Source organism: Mya arenaria, chromosome 12 (genome assembly GCF_026914265.1).
Source record: "Mya arenaria isolate MELC-2E11 chromosome 12, ASM2691426v1".
Taxonomy (NCBI): domain Eukaryota; kingdom Metazoa; phylum Mollusca; class Bivalvia; order Myida; family Myidae; genus Mya; species Mya arenaria.
Window position 1 is genome coordinate 56,391,943 of NC_069133.1, and position 14,881 is coordinate 56,406,823.

The window sequence follows — 14,881 nt, forward strand, 5'->3', positions numbered from 1 at the left end:
TTTCTTACATTGCTCCTGATTTAATTTGACCATTTTTTCATGACAATTCAAGCAAATGGACAATGGTCAGAATGGACTTCCTGGTCATCTTGTTCCATCACGTGTGGAACAATGGCAGTTACACGGTCAAGATCTTGCACAAACCCTGCTCCATCACCAAGAGGCAAACCTTGCGTTGGCTCACCAGCGGACCACAAACAATGTATTCTGGAAACATGCCCTGGTAGTGTATACTTTTATACAAGAAGGTATTGTGTATGTGTTCTTCTCTGCATGAGTTGGCATTAAATGGTAACGAATGTAAGTTTGTTATCACCAAACACTGACGATACATTTTAGGGCGCAATGACGTTGGGTAATATTATATAGTTTCATAGTTTATTTCAAATGCATAAAGGCCATAGGCCCATGCGAATACAAGAACTATGCATATTTACACATATCATGACAATTTATAGATCAATGGTCATATACAAGCTCATGGATACAATTTCTTAAAATAACTAACACTATATTATTATATAATTCAAACAATAATATATATAATTTTATAATATTATCACAGTGAGGAGACAGTGGCTGCTATATAGATATAAACGTATTACATATATACATATCGCATTGATTCCAGTTTGACAGTACATGTTGTCAACATGAGGGAAATATTGTTACGCGATGCGAAACTTTCAAGTTTTATCAATTTATACTGTAATTTTTTAAATGTTTTTCTGTAAAAATATTATATATAAGTCTAAAAATGTTACAAAGACAGTATTGATAAAAAGCAAATCAGCATATTCACTGTCAACACAAAAAGTTGCAAACACCTGAATTTACAGATTTACAACACATTCCACCTCAGTCTTAGGAAACCAAAAATGTATATTATTAGACGCGTGTGCTATGTGACAGTATCACGTCAACTGGTCATAACCGTACTGTCAGTTTGTTGCAATATGAAATTGCCCATAATGGGTATATGACAATTCAATCAGTCAGTATTGTTTAATGATATCAAATATAACACGTGATGGTTGTATAACATGCAAAATAAGTAACGTAATGTAAATGCGTAATTCATCTTGGATAATTGTTTAGCCACTTTTGCTAGTTAATGGCGGTTGGAGTGGTTGGGCCGGCTGGGAAAGTTGTTCAGCAACATGTGGAGTTGGAATTCAGCATAGACACAGAAGCTGCACAAATCCGGCTCCGTCTAGTTTCGGCGACCACTGCTTTGGGGACTCAACAGATGATCGCGTCTGTGTTATACGACCATGCCACAGTACGTGTTTTTAAAACATTATTCAGACTTTATTGGCTAAACTTTAGGCGTCTCGTCTAAGAAATTATCTGTATTGACGGAATAATACTATATTGGATTTCAGACGGAGGTTGGTCTTCATGGCAACACTGGAGTTCATGCCCAGTTTCATGCGGCGGAGGTTTGAAGGTGAACTTCCAGAGTATCGTTTTAATCTAATTAGTTAAAATTGTAAGGCATTGTCGAAATAGGCCTCGCTCATCGCCCCCTCTACCCCCCTCCTCTCCCCAACGTCAGTTCATGAATAGTTGGAATTAAGGCACAAACGATTCATTATGCCTTAAAACATTAAAAAAAAATTTGAAAATTCAATTATTTTATGCTAGAAATCAACCTAAAACTTTGTTCTAGCAAGTACATTTGACAGTTGGTGCTTGGTGTTTAATCATTTTTCTTACAGACAATCGATAATAGCTCATGTTTTGTGTTTGTTTTAAGTGTTGTAGAATTACATACTTACAAATAAGACGCGCAATCTGTCAGTTTTTTAACAAATGACAAGCAATATCTCTTTTAATGGCCCATCCACCTTTTTCAGTAAATGATAAATATAAGTGTACTCTTTAGTGAATTTAGTTCATTTGATGATTTGTGCCAAATAAAGATCTTTAAAAATATCGTTATAGCAACGAGCACGCCAGTGCAACAATCCAGCGCCGTCCTACTTTGGCCATGACTGTGTGGGAGATGCTATCGACACAATGATATGTAACAACACTCCCTGCAACACTGTTGGTATGTATATTAATAGATTGTAACAAATACTCGGATATGCATTAATTTGTTATTGATATGAAGTTTGTTATTTTATTATGTCGAGTGATCATATTGGGAGATGGTAGATAGGTCGTGTAGTGTTTACGTCCACCATGGAAAATGAATCACGTGCAACAACGCGCCAATTGAAAATGTGTTAATATATAGTTTCATAAGTATAATTCATGACGTGCCAAAAAAAAGAAAACGAATAATTATTTAAACATAGCGTAACAAAATTATTTAAACTCAGTGTTCTTTAAGATTATTTTATGTCAATATTTCTTCCAAGCTACTGTGTGCCAGGACATCAGTTAACAACAACACACGCACCTTTTGGTGAAATGAACAGAAACTTTGTTTCTAACGTCTTTATGTGAAATTTCGTATGCCTAACGTACCAATCACATGTTTCCGCCTCGGTCGGATTTTCCAATACGTAGCGGAATCACATGAATTATTTCTTCTATCTGGTGGCTTGTGTTTTCGACAGCCTCTTGTTAACACTAAAACGACATTTCTTACGAGGATCGTTCCCGAGATTTTGTGCCCGAATGTTAACAGAAGCGTAATGATGACCTAGTTTTTTGTTAAATAACACTTTCTCTAAATTAAGTTTATGTAATACTCACCTGTTTTGTTATTCTTATTTGCCCATAAAGTTCGAATGTACTGGAAATCTATTTTAATATACATAATAAACAAAAAAGACATTTACTTCCATGGGTCTGCAAACATGTCCGACTTCATTGGTCAAATAACTATTAAAGGGTTTCCCAAAAATACGTTTCAACTCATTAATGTTGTTTATGAACATTTATATATTCCTTCAAAATAGCTGGGTCCACCTTTCGGAAATTTCTTAAGTGTAACTCACTTAAGTATCTTATTTCATTTAGCAAATTTTCTTACTTAATGTGATGTTATGAAACAAAAACTAGTTTATCTGATTTATCTCAAATAATATTTGCATTAAAAGCCTCATTCAATGTAGCTCTTTAAAAGGATAATATTACACAATTAATAACAAATCCAGAATAAAGTGTGCTGAGCTTAATCCTGTAATAAGGAACTTCAGATGTTTCAAAATTTTGGGCCACAGCCCTAATTCATGTCTAGTATTTGTCCTCAGACTTTAAGGAACGATAGCTAAAACATCTTGATGCATTGTATAATTCTACGTACCGAATAAAAACAAATACCTGCTGTGAATGCATGTAAATACAGTCAATTCAGTATATAAAACAGACCTGCCAGTTAGAAGTATATGCACCTACCTTGTGGCCGAAAAACAGGTGATTGATGCACAGACAGTTGATATATACCGTGTACGTGTTGTGTTGATGTTTTAAAAGTATGCGAACTGCATTTGCATTTATTTTGAATATTGTGAATATTGTCAGTAAGAACTGATTCTTGAACTAAAGGGAGTTTTGCTCGTTTCTTTTCTTCATTTAAATTGTATTTCTGGAAAACACTTGTCAACAGGATATTACTGCATGAGTTGGTAGGATAGTGTTTCTTTAATATTGAATGTCAGTTGTAAAATAGAATAAAAAACGAACCTCTATTTAACATTATTATCTAAAATACACCAAAACACGGTTTCAACTATAACCACTTAATTATTTTTATTGTGAATTTGTTGCTTTCACTGACAGCTTCACGGCGACGATATACGTATACATTTGTTTTACTGCAAAATTATGATATGTCGTTTCACTATGCAAAATGTTCTTGTTTGTTCAGTGCTCTCTCGCCATTATGTATAAGTATAAGTAAACAAGATTAAAGTGCGTTTTTTCTAGCTTGCATTCCCCTGTGGTTTGTTTGAATACTGGTATTTAGGACTGCTAATCCAATTTGCAGACGGGCATTGGTCTACCTGGGCGTCTTGGGGCTCATGCACTGTGTCATGTGGCGGAGGGTACAAGCAGAGGCATCGCTATTGTAACAACCCCTATCCCTCGCAGTTTGGAAAAGTATGCATAGGAAGTGACATTATCACTGTACCTTGCAATACCCACGAATGTGTCAAAGGTAGGTGAATCAATAGTATGACTTTGGTTATGGTTATGTTGGGGGGGGGGGGGGTACTAGCTAAGTTCTTAAGGGGGGGGGGGGATAATTTCTCAGATAATGTTTTCGTTGTACATCGAGGACATAGTACTGTATTTACAAAAAAGGGTAAATTTTGGCATATGCGTTAATGATGTTTGTCTTATACTTTTATTGTTTGCAAACGATATGTGTATACTAGGCACGACACCACAAGATCTACAATCCTCCTTAGACTTTTTGAATATTGTACAAACTGGGGCTTAGAAGTAAACGTTGCTAAGACGAAAATAGTAGTATTTAGAAAAAGGGGTGCTTTAAAAAGAAATTAGTTATGGATATATGGTACTGAAACCGTCGACGTCGCAAATGATTTTAATTATCTAGGGGTCACATTAAAACATACCGGTAATTTTAATCTTATTATACAGGCTTTGCACGGAAAGGCACTGAAAGCAATGAATACGATGTTAAGCAAGCTTAAACAATACGAGACTATGCCAAAGGTAGCCGCTACTTTAACCGTTACAGTTATTCGATGAGTGTGTTTCCCCAATTGTTTCATATGGCTGTGAAGTGTTGGGTTTGAGTAAGTCTAAACTTTTGGAAAATATTCATCTTAAATTTTGTAAAACATTAATTGGTGTAAGACAATCCACTAGCAACGTTGCTGTCTACGGAGAGTAAGGGCGTTTTCCACTGTATGTATATAGATACATTAAAATAATTATTGGTCATTATAATCTCATATTAAAGTACAGTAGGAGTCTTAAATCGCTGATTGCTAATAGTGTTGCTCATCCCGATTTTTATGGTGATGTTTTAAAGAAAATTCGTAAAATTAAAATGTTTCCAGCAGGTAGTTGGGCAGATAGACTCAATGAATTACTTGGATTTTATTTAAACCGTGGATATAAAGGCAATATTTTGAAGAGCACTTGCCTTCTAGTTTTTGTAGATGAATTCCTGAAACAAAATATAGGGTTGAATATAGCATCCTTACATAACTAAGCTTTCAATCCTTTGATTTTATGAAGATTTTGCTAACTCATGGTATCTTTAAAACCTTTTTTAGCTAAAACTTTTTTGGCTGACTCGGAGTGTTTTGGCATGTGACTTCATTTTCTTCAAATATTTAACATTTTCAAACCATTTGGAAGCAAAGATTAGCTAATACATGTCGCTTTTATTTTTAATAATGTTTTCTTTATTTGTTCCCAGGTTTAGTACAATGATGCTTTTTACAATGTATTATGAAACTCTATGATCACACAGTTGTAAACCTTTTATTTTATAAGGCAGACTGTGTGGGATGTTCATAGTTTGACTGCATCGTATCTTTGATAAGTTTTTGCATTAGGTGCTCTGAGTTGTATTCCTCCGTCTGCAGATAGAGTTGGGATCTCTAATCATAGAAGTACTTGGGGTTTACCTTTAGGTTTATTATTATTTGTTTTATTGTTTCCTTATGTTAATGCATACTTTGATAAGATTTACCTATTGCGTTTTATTTTTATTTAGGATTGTTGGAATAAGAGTGAGGCTTGTGTACTTAAACTGATTTAAACCCCAAGAAAACTTACATTTAACTGACCGTTCCAAGGCGGTACCTAACACTCCTTGATAAACATACCTAGTTTTTTTATATATAGTATGTATACACTGTGCTGCTATGATATCGAATGATATTTGAGAGTTGAAAATAATAAACCCACACTATGTTTTGAACTAAACACTCTATTCAAATAATATTTGAAAGTGAACATGCTATATATCCTTTACATTGTGAAATGGTTTAAACTTATATATTCCTTATAAGATCATCAATCCTATGTGCTATTACCTTATGCCTTATAGTTTGACTTGTTTAAATGTATTTATTAGTCAAAAGAAACTATGTAGTTTACGTGAATAAAAATATGTTCTGTTCTGTTCTAAAACTGAGCAGGTAACTCTTCTTTCCAAACACTCGTATTTTCTTGATATACTCTTCTGCAAAATCGTCAATTATTTATACTAGCTGCTCTGATATAACAGCATTGCTTTTGATAAACTAACAATTACGCATGCAATACTTTATTAGCTGTATGATTTTTCTCTGAAGTATATGTTTGTGTATGTATGATTTTCATATATAAGTTCACGTCTTCGCCGTAATGAATATATGTTTGCAGTGAATGGCCAAATGCAATATGCCGATTTGCCAATACACATAAATGTATCACCAGATGCTCATCTGCGACCTATTACCGTATGGGGCAGTCTTGGGAGATCAATAGTGTGGGCTAATGGTATTTCCTGCTGTTTTATTTTAGTTCGCCTCACAGGTGGATCAGGATCCACAAGTGGGCGTGTCGAGGTGTTCATGTATGGGCAATGGGGGACGATCTGTGACGACAGCTTTGACAGTACTGATGCTGGAGTTATTTGTGTAATGCTTGGCCATCAAAGGTGCCTCTCATACAGTTTTCTTTCTTTGTATATATTTACTATGATTTCTATTTTCCGTAAGATGTAAAAAAAAATCTTAAGACAGTTATGATATAAGTATTCATAAAATGCTATGATATATCGATAAAATGATTAAAGGTTTAAGTATATTCATTTATTAAGCTACGACCTTCTGTTTGATCTTTGGGAATAAATTCGTTTACTTTACAACATACTTCATAAACTATACGTACACATTTGTTTTAAATGTGTTCACGGAATTCATGCACATGTACAAATTAGTAAACCATGCAGACTTAGTGTGTCAAGAAAAGCGTTAGATTGATAGATTAAATGTAAATTTGAGTAAAGCTTGAAAAAAAGTCATTTTTCGACTACTTAGGCCAATACATCGAGTTAAATATTCTTTAAAAATCAAAAACACAAAAACTCTCCAAAATAAAAATAAATTATCAACGTATACGTCCGTTAATATATAGCTAACATGTGTCTTTATCAATAAAATAATAATCTTATCTGTAAGTTGTAGGTTTGTTTTCTAGGGCTGATGCGGTGGCAAAAAGTGAAGCTTATTTTGGACAGGGCTCAAGCTCCATGTTGACATTGCTGGACGATCTTCAGTGTAATGGAGACGAAGCATCAATTGCAGAATGCCATCATAGTGTTCTTGAAGACTGTTCTCATGCCGAAGATGCTGGTGTGATTTGTGCTACAAGTGGGTATATAGCATCAGTAGTATGATGTGTTTTGTATATATGTGTGCTGGCAACAGGCTGTGATCAGTCATTTTCATAAACAACTCTATACCTATAGTAAGAAATATAAGAAACACGCCGGGCAATCATTGGAGCCATAACATTTTGTTATGTGTTGAAAATGCTCCAACGCGTCTTCCGTTATAGTGCCAATGAGTGGAATATGGATGTAAACAGTGAGTATGGTTTCTCATTTTTCATTTTTAGAGGTTTATACGAGTAAATTTAAAAAATTGGATATGTAGTTCCACATAGGAATGGCCATGAGTTGTTCTAACTGTAAAAGTTCAGAACAAAATTTAATATCTGATCGTCTAGAACTTGCATAACGAGCTAGACGTAAATGTTGACAACGTAAAAATCTGGATTTTCGTGAGAATTGTTCTCGTACCTTAGGTTTAAGCATTTTCTTTACATATGTGTGGCTTTTTTATTGACAAAAGGTTGCCGCGTTACAAATTTTTGCACTTTATTTGTTATACTTGCTGCACTATGCTCGATTTTCTGAACGTTGTGGTGCCAATGAATAGGTTGTGGTGCACATGAATAGTAATTTAGTAGGAAACGAATTGTGAAAAAACTGTAGAAATTTCATAACATGAAAATTAACAATTAACTGAATTAATTTCGTTTTCGATCTTTAAATGCTTAAACCTAAGGTAAGATATTTTTTCTTCAAAAGTGTTCTCTTACAGACGTAAGAGACCGTTTCGCTAGGACGAAAACGAATTTTATCGGCTTCGCCTCTGACAAAATTGATGATCGTCCTACCGAAACGGCTGTTAGAGGACACTTTTGAAGAAAAAGTTGTAATGTATCTTTTACAATTTTTTTAATCAAAGTCTTGTAATTAATGGCATAAGTCACATAACTGGAGATCACGAGAGGCTCGCAAGGGGGTGATAAGTCTATTGACGATGAATTACTGAAAACATATCATGTTTTAAAAATAATTAAATAGTTTGCGCTTAAATATAATATTTCATGTGTTTTCACAGACAGCTTTTGCTTAGGGAAAGTAATTAGACGTCAGTATCCAGAAAATTTCATTTCAAAACATATTTTTTCATTTCATATTAGTGCCTCTCGAAGGCTTGCCGACTAAACTATACTCCAATCAAAGCTGTTCATTTTCTTTATTTCTTCTACATTATTTATTTAACACTATATGTGAATGGTCTTTAATCTTATTCATTTGCTTAAACATCTAGGTCAAAACTTAGGTTAAACAGCTATCGCCGAAAAACATCAATAACCAGTTTTTTCCGCAATCCTACTGGCTAGCTTCTGTGCACGCAATGCCGAGCCCGAGCTGGAACAACTTTCTATACCTTATGCTGTTTAAACTCATTAAAACCCGGAAAACGTGGATCGTATTGAAGATGCTATTAAATACTCCCTAGGTGTACGATATCAAAGCGTAAAGCGTTGACAGGAATTCGACCTGCCTCGATTTCTGAATTCTCTGTTTGCCTCCGTAATATCAGCCCAGAGTCTTGGTCGTGTTGCATAGGCATACTTATAAACCACTGATATAAATCTGTTCATTTTGTCAGCGAGTCACATAGGTAGAGGGCAATATTAAGATATATCAATACATACAGGGATTAAATAGTATGTAGGGGATTCATGTTTGAAGGGTAGTAGTGTTTAGAATCGGTGCCAGTTTGACTATCGATACAATACAATAAAATACAACAGAAGGCCGCGTTTGATTATGTTTGGCACACCGGCTTGTTTTACGAACTAAAGTATAATCTGTTTTTGACAATACCTGTATTGTAGTTTAATTCTTGTACAATAACTCGTAATACTTACCTATGCTTATGGTATGTGTATGTTTGAAGTTATTTTGTGTTGATGTTGCTTTCTGCCATTTTGTTTAAGATAACAACTGAACACTTTCGAATGTATAAATGAACTCAAAGGAGAAAAATGTTGGAAATTACCCGAACTTAAATAACGAGAGGAAGGAAGAAAAACAACTGATCGTTTGAATCGATGGTCGATTATGACAAAATACAATCGATTGTCGCCAAATTTAGGTCAAACCAATAAATTTTTGATTATAATCTATCATCGGAAGATCACTAAAGTGTAGATAAGATTTTAATAAAAAGATGCTTATTAAGTGCATTGTTTATGAAACCAAAGTTCCAGATAAGGTTTTATATGCACCTGAGTATTACTCCATACCTTTGTAATTCTTTGGTTATTCCACATATTCAATGAGTATTTCAAGTGACTGATACGACATGGTGTTGTTTTAATTGTGTACCAGCATAAAAATCCAAAAGTGTCTGTGAAGGAATTCATGAGCAAGCATATACTATCTTAAGATATTTGTTTTAATTTTGTTTTACAATTACATGACTATTCTCACAAAACGTTGCAGGCCGAAAGCCTTTCAACGCTTTAAGCGCTTTGATTAATGCATAGAAATCCACCGACTTGGGATTACAAACCGGTTTCATGGATACCACTATTCTTCTAGCACTGTGACCTCGACATCTGTAGGGATGAAACCAGCGAGTTCTATCAGTAGACAATGGATTTGCTCTAAATACATATGATTCGTTACCCTGTTTAAGAGGAAATACTATCCATTCACGACGTATGGGTTCAGCACAAAGTTTACTTGCATACCGGACATGTGTTCCCGATCATGTGACCATTGCTGGAGAAACCCGTCTTACACCCCTCATGTAAGATGAGTCACGCGCAACAACGCGCCACTTCTTATTTCTTTTATTTTATGGTTAATGAAATGTATACTATGACTTTTCAATTAAGCGCAATCGAATATACAAGTATGCAAGACTTTAAATTAAAATTGAAAATATTTAATCGTAAAAACGCAATTTATAGGGGAACTATTTGACGTCAAAAGTGATTTAATATTACTGCGCTTTATGACATCAGTTAACAACGCCGCACGCGCTTTTTGGTGAAATGTACAAATGTGCGTTTTCTACGTCTTTTTTGCCACAAATTGATCATTTTAGATATGCAAGAAAAAATATCAATTATGTTTTTCCGGTCCGGTTCGAAAAATACGACTCTCGAGCACGCTGCGTGGCCGGCAAGGCTCGTTACGGGCTTACGCGCGTGCTCTCAGGTCGGAATTTTCGTTCCGGACCGGAAACACATGATAGATACTTATAATCTATTGCATCATTGCGATACTTGCTTACAGGTTATCTGCTCGATTTCAGCGCTCTTGATGCTATGTAATCATATACATAACCATTCTACAAAGGGCTTCTTTCTTTAGAACACAATTGGCATTGATAGTTATTTACGAGTTGAGACAAAACTTTATGTTTACTCGCACTTCCACGTCGGCTGTTGACGTCATAACTTTGTTGCAGCTTACCACACTGTTTTTGCTATTACTTATGTTATAAACAACGCACAACGGTAAAACTCAACGGAAATGATGTAATGACGTCGTACGTGAGCGTGATATTTTGGCGCAATTCTACTTATAGTAGTAGTAGTAGTTTTATTCGTGCATTATGTCAATAACAGTACATTTTACATCAATATAAGATATATCACATATTGTATTTGCATGATGTTTAGAGCCCTAATAAGTTATATCACAGAAAATTTAACATGAACTACATAATACTAGATCTACTAAAACAAGTATTTGTTAATGATAAAGCTATCTAATTTATTACCAAATAGAGTTTTACCAAATAAAGTTTAACATAATAAATGACAGTGCACAGGATAACCCGTAAAGATTTGCACAAGTACAAAAGCTTATTTCCAACGGGGTCCACGTCTAACGTATTAAAGTTGGCATTAAATGATTTAGTGAACAGTATTATATATTATTATATCATATACTCAGATTAATTAAATTAATATATGACATTCATCACAAATAAACTACTATCAGTATCACATATTTATATAATATACCACACAATTATACAAATAGTTAAGGAATATTTAAAAATTACCAAAGCAACTATATAAAAATTGTTCGTATTCTTAGAAAGCGCACTTATATTTATCTAATACATAAACATTATGAATACAAAAAGACAGACTTTTCAAACTTCTCCATCTCCTTTAAGAGGTGAGTTTTGACTAATTTCTTAAAACCATACTTTGATTCTGTGTCTTTGATGTTATTTATTTATACTTATACTGAATATATATAACATTTAATACTGGTATACTTTTTTAAAAATCGACGTGCTCCGGGTGTTGTTTCCATGGCTGCAATAGAAGCCACCTGTATGCTTATAAACGACGCTTTATCCTAAGTTTTTTTTTATAATATTACTAGGGATATTTATATTAATGTATTTGTAATGTGTAGCGTTTTCATAACTATACGATTGAAATTAAGAATATGGCACCACTTTTCCGCGAACTTTTCATACAGCCCTCGTATAGTGTGTGCTGTGTTGTTTCGTAAGCATTATTTCAAAAGAAAGAAATTGCTGGACGCTAGATATAGAATGAACTAACCATACAAAACATATATCTGTGGTTATTATTTTAACAGACGGTGCAGTGAGACTGTCAGGATCAAGTTCTACCAGATATCAAGGCCGCGTTGAAATCTATCTGAATCACACGTGGGGTACAATTTGTGACGATTCGTTCGACAACGAGGATGCTCAGGTCGTTTGTCGCATGCTTGGCCTATACAGGTTTGCATGTATATAAGGTTAAACCGAATCATGACTTTGTTCAGAGTTTTAACAATACTTGTAAATGAAAATGTCTTAATATTTCAATTTAATATTTAGGTTGTGCATTGTTTTGTGTTTAACATTTTTAAGTTCGGGTGCAGTAGCGAAGGGCAGTGCATATTTTGGACCAGGATCTTCGAGTATTTTGCTTGACGACATCAGCTGCTCGGGATCTGAAAGCAGTGTGCTGAGTTGCAGTCACAGTCCTATAGGAACGCACAACTGTGGACATGGTGAAGATGCGGGCGTTATTTGTCTCCACTGTAAGAGCATACTGGTTTTATTTGTTACTAACCCATTTTTGTAAAAATGTCCCAGTTAAAAAAAAAACGTTTCTGACGTGCAGACAAATAATGCAGAATTGTATTCGTGAACGCGGGGAATCAAACAACTGTAAAACTGTTAGAAACCTTTAAAATTTAGCTGTTCAAGTTTATTTAACTGTTTGTTTTTTTTAAAACAAAATAAGAATCAAGTATGCTTTTAAAATTCATATGCATATTGAAGTGCGGTTAATTTTAGATGTTTGTATATTGAAAGTTAAACACACCATTTTGACACGTGTATAATTTAAGCCTCAAAGAGGACCAAACAGCTATAGTTAACTTTGGATTAAAAGATATCAATTGCTTTTTAGAGATATTTTTCTGAGGAATTTCGACATAAGGTGAAATGAAGAAATATGTATATCGAACAGTATTATTTCTATAATTGTATAATTTATATGCTTAATATTTACTGAAAAGCCCTACCAAAATCGAAATACCCCAGGGGCAAGTCAGGTTTAAGTGTTTGTTTTTTATACCGTCACCCCTCTCAGTTAAGGGTCAGCCCGTTTGGCTTATGAGACATCTTCACGCCAATTCCTATCTCATATGTCAGGAGCCTGGCAGGAAGGCCAATCGGTACCCCTCCATTTTACTAGCTGCTGGGTCAGTAACTGGTCATGTCAGAACAAGTCCCGTGTGAGACTCGAACATTCGACCTGCCGCTCCATAGGCGGACGCCTAACCCACTAGGCCAGGGAAATCGTTAATATTATATTAAAACCTCGCAGGGGCAAATTTTCCCAATCTTCAGACAGTGGGCAAAATTTTACCAAAGGGTTAATTTACCCCACTGGGTATTTTCATTTATCCCTGGGGTAATTTACCAAAGAGAGTAATTGAATCTCATCATATTAACGGTGCATTTGATAATTTGTTAATTTCTGGGTACTGGGTTGTCACTCTAGTTCCATCGTAATATCGTAAATGTGTTTATTTTGCAGAACGAAAAAGAGGAAACAGAGTTCTGACATCTAGTCGACGTTTATTTTAAATGTGTTTTGTTAGAATAAATGAGAGTTCATGTGGATGCGCAAGTTTGTTACTTTCATTCCGAGTCAAATGCAAACCAAATGTCGCTTGTTTAAAGGTTCAGTTCAATGACTAAGGAAAATACCGAGTTCGGTCAGAAAGAAGAATTGCTGAGTGCAAACGCGTCGAAAGAGCTACGATGTTACAAAGGTGAACAACTTCATCAAATGCTACCCTTTCTCTTTGGTCGAGTTATTTACCTTACTTTGACGCTGCACACCATGCACATGTTAGGTTTGTGATGGACTTATTACAATCTTGCAGACTTCGCTCGAAATACATGACAGTTGTGACTTTGAACATGTAATGAACTGTAATCACTAAACAGTTATAATAAAGCAAAGGTACACGGCCTTTGTGGGAATCATTGTCAACTGATGCAAGGTGAATGCAATGTTAAGTCCAACCAGCGTTGTCGCATTTCGATGTGTATTGTTAACATAGCTCCTTGTATGGTCATAATTATACCATTTGGAGCCACTACTGGGTGTCTTAGCTTATACTACCGCCGGCGCTTGCCCCTGTACATCCGTGTGCAGGCGCGTAGCTGCTGAATCCAAGCGGCTGAATCCATATGATTATGACCAAAAAATGTAAAAAAAAGAAGATCAGCCAAAGTTGCAGTATTCGTACTTGACTACATGATGCTAAAACGGTCCATTTTTCCAGTACTTAATAAAGCACCTCGGAATGCCCAGAATGCACCATGGTTTTCAAAAATTTCCGCGGGGGCATGTCCCCGGATCCCCTAGCACAAATATGTTTCCGCATGAATAGAGGGCTAGCTACACCCCTGGTTTGACATAAGTGCCATTACTTACTTTACTTACAAGATCACCTTCCAATATATACAATTTTTAATATTTTACAGTTTTGTATCCTGCGTATATATCCCCTACGGGACATAACAGAGTAGAGATTAAAATGGTTTGGACTTCAATATCTGAAACACATGCCGCAGGCTGATATGCAGGCGCACCTATTAGACACATATAGACACGCATTTCTGTCAACAAACATGCCGGTTTTATGGCTGTTTTGTGCTTATTCCCACAGCAGACTAATCCGCGCCACATGTGGTGGTTGTAAGCCCTCGCACAGGCTGGGAACTTTGCATTTTCCCGTGCACGGCTACTTGTTCAAATGTAAAATTAGTTGGCAAGTTATACAGATGTGAAGAATAGAATTCTGCGTTGAAAGCAAGTGTGTATTTAGGCAATATATTGCTGCTTTAAAAAGTAATATGGTGTTTAATTATAAAATGTCTGGTTGTCCAAATGCAAATAAAATGTGGCACAATCCATAACTCGTAGTTCAAGTTTGATTGCTGCATATACATATTTGTCGCCATTTATACGTTACATGTAAGGTCACATAGACCACATGGGTCTATGATACGCTGGTGAATAAAATTAATCTTCTGTTCTGATCTACATGGAATAAATAAGGATATTTATCATACAA

The 14,881-nt window shown here is 35.2% G+C and overlaps 1 protein-coding gene across 1 annotated transcript; it reads left to right on the forward strand.

Moving 5' to 3' along the window:
- The first annotated feature begins 1,952 nt into the window (after positions 1 to 1,952).
- Positions 1,953 to 13,412, forward strand: LOC128211969 (neurotrypsin-like). Its single transcript, XM_052917159.1, has 7 exons — positions 1,953 to 2,056; positions 3,947 to 4,117; positions 6,451 to 6,586; positions 7,129 to 7,301; positions 11,870 to 12,017; positions 12,150 to 12,322; positions 13,330 to 13,412. Coding segments are annotated over exons 1-7 (837 nt in total). The 5' UTR covers positions 1,953 to 2,022; the 3' UTR covers positions 13,332 to 13,412.
- Positions 13,413 to 14,881: the final 1,469 nt, after the last annotated feature.

Excerpts from the sequence above, each read along its gene's own strand:
- LOC128211969 (XM_052917159.1), top strand. The coding sequence starts at position 2,023 with ATGATATGTAACAACACTCCCTGCAACACTGTTG. Across the intron at positions 4,118-6,450 it reads TACCCACGAATGTGTCAAAG|TTCGCCTCACAGGTGGATCA; the intron begins GTAGGTGAATCA and ends GTTTTATTTTAG. Across the intron at positions 6,587-7,128 it reads GTAATGCTTGGCCATCAAAG|GGCTGATGCGGTGGCAAAAA; the intron begins GTGCCTCTCATA and ends TTTGTTTTCTAG.